General features: G+C 36.0%; 1 protein-coding gene across 1 annotated transcript in view; it reads right to left on the bottom strand.

The window, feature by feature from the left end:
• The window catches only part of LOC107087452 (ribosomal protein S6 kinase beta-1-like), a 32,289-nt gene extending 29,946 nt beyond the window's left edge, over positions 1-2,343 (bottom strand). The window contains exons 1-2 of the mRNA XM_015379025.1: positions 2,117-2,343; positions 1,245-1,288 (exon numbers count right to left, since the gene is read on the bottom strand). Coding sequence (XP_015234511.1) covers positions 1,245-1,288; positions 2,117-2,188 — 116 coding nt within the window. The 5' untranslated portion in view covers positions 2,189-2,343. The remainder of the gene's footprint in view (positions 1-1,244; positions 1,289-2,116) is intronic.
• Positions 2,344-8,862: the final 6,519 nt, after the last annotated feature.

Genomic DNA, 8,862 nt, shown 5'->3' on the forward strand with positions numbered 1-8,862 from the left:
CAAATAATTCTTCTTCATTCTCTCTCTATTCTCCCACTCTGCAGAATTCGTTGATTCAGTCCCTAACATTATGCTCTGTCTGCTTTTGCTCAGAGTAGCATCATCTTGTCTGTTCCTCTTTGGCTGTGACTCCATATTGGAGAGAAATATCAGCTGTGCTGCTGCCATCAACACCGTTGTTTATAGATGTTTGAGCGTGGCCTGTTTTTCAGTGTAGTCCTGTTTCTCTGACTCTGACTGGCTGGATGTGATGTGAATTGGTGCTATAGAAGTAAACTGAATTGAATTAAATAAAACTATTTTTCAAAAGACATTTTAACATTTAATTTTAGTTATATAATGGGACATTCAAATATTTTATATCCTAACAGTGTATATATATATATATATATAAAACATTTGACTCATGTAGGGGATAGAAACAAATTAATGTTCTATCTACTTACTTTATGAGAAATTCTCACGTATGTATTTCATGATGTACTTTTGCCCTCGGTAAACCTCAGGGAGAACATCACAATGATGTTTCTTTTTTCCGCTTTTAAACTGTCTGCAAACTATCTTGCCATTATTTCTGTTGTAATATGACCCAGTATAAATGATTTAATTTGGCCCAGTATAAATTTGAATCAAATAAAATGACTTGTTTTATTAATCTGAAAATTTTTGGGCAAAAAAAGCAGAGTTTGAGCTGCAGCTTTGGTCATTTGAAGCTGCTATCTACAGTTCCTAAAAAAACAAAACTTTTTCAGGTAGAAACTATACCAGGAAACCACAAACCTGGGGTTTTCTGGTTATTTAATAACTCGAGCCAACAAAATCCTCTCAACAGCAATCAGGAGCTAAATTTTTCCACTGGAAAGATTTTATCGGTTTATGTTACAGCTGGAAATCCTCCAGTCTCCTCCTCTATTAACAACAAGAAGTGCATTTGGCCATTAGAAAAACCTCTTAAAGCAGAGGCGCTCAAGTCCAGCCCTCAAGAGCTACCACCCTGTAACTTTTAGATGTATCACTTCCCTAACACACCTGAATCTAAAGGCTCAATAAGGAGCCACTCATTTAATTCAGGTGTGTTAAAAATGGGGTACATCAAAAAGGTGCAGGATAGTTGCTCTTGAGTACTTGACTTGAGCACCCCTGTCTTAAAATAAAGATAAGAAGCTAATCATCAACATGAGAAACGACATTAATAGAGTTAAACTCTGCAAAAAGGCTGGGTGATGCACTGAATCACTACTTACAACTCAAAGCTGCTGCACTGCTCCATGTATTCACCATGCTGGGCCTTTAAACAGGAGACACCACAAAACAACAATATAAACACAATAAAACAACTACATCACGTTTGCAAAGTATGTGTTTATCAATAAGCATGCAGGATAGCTTATAAAATGTTAAAAGCACATAAACAATCCTACACGTTGCAAACATTATCAGCTAAATGGAAGTAACCGCAGCAAAAAAGGGGATTTTTATCATGAGAACTAGAAGAGAAACTAGCTAACGTTGCAGAGATTTCAGACAGCTCTGTTAGCATCAGCACAGACATAATACATCCCATTTAAAAACAGATCGCTTTAACTTTATCTGGAATAAAAAATAAAAAAGCCCCAAAACATTTATAAACACGTTGTAGTTGTATCAAATGCTAATAATATAGCATTAGACCACAGATGAGTCCATTATCGGACATGTCATAATACCTTACCTTAGGGTGTATATTGATAATATTCCTTATTTTATTTGAGCTTATCTGATGTAAGGTTACCCCACTTTTATCAGTTTATCGACAGTTTGAGTTTAGCTTAGCTGTACATTTAAATATGTTAAATTGACAGCCGTGTTCGGCTCTTCTGATAATGCTTATGACTATTATCGATAAGTTCCCTTATAGTAAGATCATTTCAGAAATATAACAAGGAATATTTAACTGATTCGGAGTAATGACTGATATATTTCAAAACGAATCTAGACATAAACATCATATAAAGGGCAATGGGCGGGTAAAACATTGTCCGATAATGGAAGCCGGGTTGACACTGATAACACAGGCCTCGAGGCGGCAAACTGATGAGTAGCTAGCGGAGGGACGGCGGTGCAGCTTTAAACTCACCCCATCCTCCAGATCGTCGTCAGAGACATTCTCGTCTGGTTGATCCAAATCGATGTCAAAAACCCCGGCCATGTCAGCGACACTTTCTCAGAGAGGAATCAGTAAAAAAGCAGTCCCGCTCTCCCACCTCATGGGAGAGCCATCACCGCAACCACCGGCTACAGCAGCAAACATCAAGCTAGCTTCAGTTAGCTGATGCTAACTGATGCTAGTGAGGCTAACTGATGCTAGCTGATGCTAACCAAAACAACCGCGAGCGCGGCGTCACGCCTCGCCTCAAACACTATCGCTCTTTTTTTTTACCGGTAGACGAAAAAAATAAAAATGAGCTAATATTTTAACTTCATTTCATAAAGTTTTTAAAATAAACTATTTTTATTTAAATTTATTCTATTAAAATACTAAAAGCAAACAACTACAACCCGTATTTATTTTGTATTTAATTTTATTTATTTTAAAAACTAGACTAACTTATTGCATTTTTCCAACCAGGAGATGGCAGCAGCGCAGAAATTAGCTTTATTTATTTCTTTTTTATTTTTGCTATAATATTTTTTTCTTCAGCACCTTCCTTAAGGTGTAGTAATAAACCCTCCCACTGCTGCAGGTCTTTTGCTTAAATTACCTGAATTTCGTTTGTATGGCGCCCTCTGGTGGTGTACAATAAAACTAAATCCTGCATTTGGGGAAGATTTCATAATCAATACACCAGATCATCAGATAAAGGGAAAAGTGGGAGTTCAAAACACGCCCTCAAGGTAAATTATATGCAGTACAACTGCCTCTTTATGATGAGTTAAAATGTTAGATTTGTGGTTTAATTTCCGTTTAGACAATCAGCTTGATATAAACACACTTTCATAAAAATTGGCAACATGTCTTCAGAAATTTCCACTAAATATGAAGCAGCATTGGGAAACATTTTAAACTTTATTTGCCTAATTTTTCGCAGTTTAAGAAATAAACTTAATAAAATTGTTCATGTTTTGGTAGGAGGATTTATTTCCTCTGCATAAATCAATAATCATTTTTTTTTATCAATCAAATAAATATTACTGTAAAAATGTCTATAGCTGTATGTTGGTTATTAAATCTCCAGTTTCTAGAGTATTTGTATTGTCAAAACACTTTACAGCACAGTTATTTATTGTTTATGTTTTAACTCTTTACTATTATGTTATTCTTATAAATTTTTTCTAAGCTCCACATTTGTGTGACTATTTTTTTCTATAAACTTTTTGCTGCTGTAAATACCAGAATATCCCCATTGTGGCAGAATAAAGGTATTTTCTATTCTATTCTATTCTATTCTATTCTATTCTATTCTATTCTATTCTATTCTATTCTATTCTATTCTATTCAAATTATTACCAAAAATAAAAAAATAAAAAGTTTAACTTTATTTTAAAATAAAACAGATTAAATTAAATTCAAGCAGTTTTTACCCTTTTGTTTTAGTTTTCTATTTAAAGTGATAAATAAAGGCAAGTGGTTTCAAAATAGGAACCCCCTCTCACCAGCACTACTACCAAAAAAAAAAAAAAAAACAAGAGAAGAAAACAATATATATATTTTTAAACCATATGTAATAACCAATGATTTTCTGCATCCAAACTTATCAAAAACATTTGTGCTCTTCCATAAAAAATTTGAAGAACAAAATGTGGGACATCTTTGAGATATAGAAGGAGAAATTGCCTCTTTTACAGTTAAAGAATATTATTGACATAATCTGTTAGAAAATTCTCTGTTTTTGTTTTACCTCTGATTTAGCTTTTAATGTTTTAAACACAAGAAAAAATATCCAGTGAACTTTACATCTCCATCGATCTGTTTCAAGCACAAACATACACAGGGCTCATATATATATATATTAAATACCAAGAATATGATATATTTCTTATGTTTTCTAAGTCAAATTCCAGTGGAAAAGCATAACACCTTTACTGGGTACAGAAGAAGCTGTTGAGTTTCAAAGTGATTTCATTTCATTTCTCTATAAATATATGTCAGTTGCAATATATATATATATATATATATATATATATATATATTTGGAATTTAAGAAAAAATACAGACAAACAGCTGTTTTTTTTTTTTTTTACTTTTTTGTACACTGATTAGATCATCTGTATATCTAAAACATAAACAGTGTCAGAGCTTTAACATCTTCTCCTCCTCTGTGCTCAGAGGGGGGAAAAAAAGAAATAAATAAAAATAAACATTATAAAGCACTGGCTGAAGTTAGAGTTCACAAAAAACCCACAATACAAATTCAAAGAAGCATAAAACAATAAGAAACTATTTTTCTTTAACCTGCTGAAACATGTGTAAATTATTTAGAGTAATTAAAGCAGAAAAGCTGCTTTATGTTTTTGTTTCCTTTTTGAGTTTATCATCTTAGTAAAAAATACTAATTAATGGGAATTGTTAATTTATGGGAGCTGTTTGAAGATTTTAAAATAAAGGCAAAGATCGATATTTCCTGTTTGAGGAATATCCAGTGGAACGGGAGAGCTGTTTCAGCTAGAGTAGCCCCAATACTGGATGCAAATAACAGTTAACCACATAATCTATTTTCTGATTTTTATGTGAAAGCTATGTGAAAAATCAAATTTTTCACATAGCTTTAGAAAAACTAATGCAATATATATATATATATATATATATATATATAAATATATATATTTAAATGACAGCATGTTTGTAGCTTAGAAATAAACTTCAACATAGTTTATTTTGATATGTAGGCTGGTATAAACTCAAAGAGCAGCACTTGACCTGTATTTCCCTTCATCATAAAAACATGTGGTTAACTGAACTTTGACTTTTTATTTATTTTTACAAAAATCTTTCCTAACATAATGCTTTGTCATGATGACAAAATGAACAGTAAAACCAGTTTGGTGCACGTCAAAAGGATTAATCTCTAAGATCTGCCCCCTGCTGTTTCTCTTCAGTACACTCAGAGTGACGCGGCGCCGGCAGAAAGTGTTTCCTGATAAGAGTTTGTTTACAAACGAACTTATTTACACTGCATTTGACCCTATATAACAGTCACAATGAAATTAGTTAGATGAAATCCCCTCCATTTCCACAGTTTTGAATGTGGAGGGCTGGTTTTAACCACAACTTCTTTTACTTTGGGTTTGTGTGGTCAGGTTGTGAGGAGGGGGTTCACCTAGAACTTGTTTTCTTATTCCTGAGGAAAGCCCCCACACCCCCTGCCGGGCAGCCTTATTTTGACCACTGCCTTCAACTCCATCCGCAGGGTTTGTTTAACCTCAGCTGCCTTGTGATGGAGACCAGCTCCGGTGGGTGAAGAGAAAAAAATCTGTTTTCTGCTTGTGTTCAGTGTTCTGTTTATGCTGGGAAAAAAGCAGCAGACTAGACACTGGAAGAGAATTGTGGTGACGACTCCAGACTGGTTTTGTATCCCCCCCCACCCCAATCATTTTGCATATCAACTCACTTTATTGTGTACCTGTGCTCAATATGAAGAGCCATTCATTGAAGGCTGCTGACTGAAGCTGTCACTGATTTCACTCTGCTTTTGTTTAATATGAAATCATATGTGTCATATATGATTTATTGACCCTTCAAGAGCTCATGTTTGAAAAACTGCTTTGGACTCGTGACACAAAAATCAGCAATACATTTAAAAGGAACAGCAGATGAAACAGCCAAGAGGATCAGTTTTTAACGTTTTAAATATGAAGTGATTCATTCAGGGCCTGATTTAGAAGGATGTGGCTCTTTAGTGGATCTACTTAGACTGAAATGGGATGAGTACAAAAAGGATATCCCAACATTTGATGAAAATAGAAATTATTAACCCATAGAGACCCAAAGTGAAGCCGATAACATATGATTTGCAGAAATCTTAAAAAACTACTCAGTAGTTTAAAAAGGTGGGTAGTAACTAGTTACATTTACTCAGTTACTTGAGGAAGTTTTTGACACAAAGACAATTTTAGGAGTAGTTTTACAGCACCTTAAGTTTTAGTTTCACTCTAGTAAAATCTTAATTTAATATCTATACTCGTATATACTACCGTATACTAACTTGTGTAAGATGTTTGGCTCCTCCATCCATCATGAGTAACTTCACAGAATAACAAACAAGCTTGTTTTGAAATAAGGTGATTCCAGAAAAAATTATATCTTAGACTTAGAAAACGTTTATTGTGGTTTTGTTTACACAAAGTGCATACAAAACGAAATTTCATTTTGTACAGCTTTCAGAATATTCCATTTCTTAAAGTGCAGCAGTGATCAAAACTCAGTTTGATGCAGAGTCAGCAACATGATTTAGAGTTTTTTTTTTTTTACATTCAGCTGTCTGATGGCGGTGGGAAGAAGCTGTTCTGGAATCTGCTGGACCTTCTCCTCTCCCCTCCAAATGTCTTATGGAGGGGAGAGGAGCCCCGAGAGTTTTTTTCCAACAGTTCAGCAGTCACCCATCCTCACCACCTTCTACAGAAGCACCATAGAGAGCGTTCTGACCAGGTGTCTCACTGTGTGGTGGGGAGGCTGCAGCGCCTCAGACTGGAAGAAGGTGAGAAGAGTGGTGAGAACAGCAGAGAGGATCACCAGGGCTCCTCTTCCCTCCATTAAAGACATTTTCTGATGGCAGTCCCCACTGCCATCAGACTGTTGCAGCTGAATTGTTGAAAAACAAAAAAACTCTTCCCTGCCTGCCACTGATAACACCAAACCAAAAATACCGCATATCTGCACCATGTATATTAATGCTCTAAACTTGAATCATGTTTTTTCTTCCACACTGTTTATATTTGATCACTGCTGTACTTTATGGAATTTAAATGTTCATTTACTGTATGGAAAGCTGTACTAAACTAAAATTCGATTTTATACACTGTGTTTATACAAAATACCTTAAAAGTTTAAGGAAGACAAAATGCTTTTTGTGAAGATTAAGTGTGAATTTTCCTCCATAGGATATTAGCCCAACATAAAGCCCAAAATAATTTTCAAGCTAATAACAAGGAACATGAATTAGTTCTAAAACCAACAGTCTAGATTCTAACTGCTTAAGGTGGCTGCACGTTGGAGTAGCTCTGCTAGCTTGACTCTGTTACCCTTGTCACACCAGCCAAAAAAACTGTTTAAATCCCGGGAACAATCGGCTTTTAGCAGCAGTGGGAACAAATGACTCAGAAATCGACCCGCATTAAAATCGCCTCGGCTCTGATCGGCATGCTGTGGGAAAACCAGCTAATTAGGTGACAACATTGAACAAAAACTACGGAGGTCAACACACCGTTCTAGTCGCTTCTGACCTAACAAGCCGACACAACTCTGTTTAAATTTGATAAATATGACGCAGCTCTGGTGAGAGGGATTCGGACAGATGAAAGAGCAAAACAATAAAGAATACTGACTACAGTACGCTCTGGCTCCCTTCTATGGTTGTTTCCATTATTTACTTTCCTGATTTTCGTCACAATGTCAACATCATCACCGCTCACCCAGCGTGATGCTGTCAACAGACACACAGTGGTGGGGGACAGTGGCCGCGCAGATCAGGGGGTAATACTTTTCGGTCCAATGGGAAAAGAGCCGAAAGTCGATTGTTAGCGGGTTTACCCGGTTTTGCAAAACCCAGGTTCTCAGTGGGAAAGCGGCTTGATATTCTTTTTTATGAGAACTTTAGTTTCTTCTTCTTTTTTCCTTCTTGGATACTTGTTATGATGTGTAAGTACGCAGCGTAACCTCAACCAAAACCACAACTGCAACCATAGAAAGTTTAATCCCTCTCTTACATCATCATGGGCAATGTGAGATCTCTAGGAAACAAGTTAGAAGAGCTCCAAGTCCTAGCAAGGATCCAGCCAGAATTATACACTGATCAAAAGTATAAACGCAACACTTTTGATTTTGCTCCCATTTTTTATGAGATGAACTCAAAGTTCTAAATCTTCTTCCAGATACACGATATGAACATTTTCCTCAAATATTGTTCAAAAACCAGTCTAAATCTCTGATAGTGAGCACTTCTTATTTTCTGAGATAATCCATCCCACCTCACAGGTGAGCTCTATCAAGATGCTGATTACACACCATGATTAGTGCACAGGTGTTCCTTAGATTGCCCACAATAAAAGGCCACTCTGAAAGGTAAAGTTTTATCACACTGCACAATGCCACAGATGTCACAAGATTTAAAGGACCATGGCATGCTGACAGCAGGAATGTTAAACAGAGATGTTGTTCATGTATTGAATGTTTATTTTAAATAAGACCTCTCCAAAAGCGTTTAAGCGAATTTGACAGTATATCCAACCAGCTTCACAACCCTAGTGAATCCAATCTTACACTGTTCAGGGCAGACTACTGACAGTGTGTGTGGCGCTGTGTAGGAGAATGGTTTTCTGATGTCATTGTTGTGGATCGAGTGGCCAGTGGTGGAGGTGGGGTTATGGTATGGGCAGGCATCTGTTATGGATGAAGAACAGAGGTGTATTTTAATGATGGTATTTTGAATGCATAGAGATATCATGGCGAGATCCTGAGCCTCATTGTTGTGCTATACATCCAAGAACATAACCTCTTGTTGCAGCAGAATAATGCAAAGCCCCATGTTGGAAGGTTCTGTACACAATTCTTGGAAGCTAAAATGGTCTTCTTGCATGGCGGCATACTCACTGACAGTGTTGGGAAAGTTCTCTTTCTACGTGAACTAGTTCAAAGTTCAGTTCACACATTTTAAAATGAACTAGTTC

The sequence above is a fragment of the Cyprinodon variegatus genome, unplaced genomic scaffold (genome assembly GCF_000732505.1).
Source record: "Cyprinodon variegatus isolate N-32 unplaced genomic scaffold, C_variegatus-1.0 Scaffold184, whole genome shotgun sequence".
Lineage (NCBI taxonomy): Eukaryota > Metazoa > Chordata > Actinopteri > Cyprinodontiformes > Cyprinodontidae > Cyprinodon > Cyprinodon variegatus.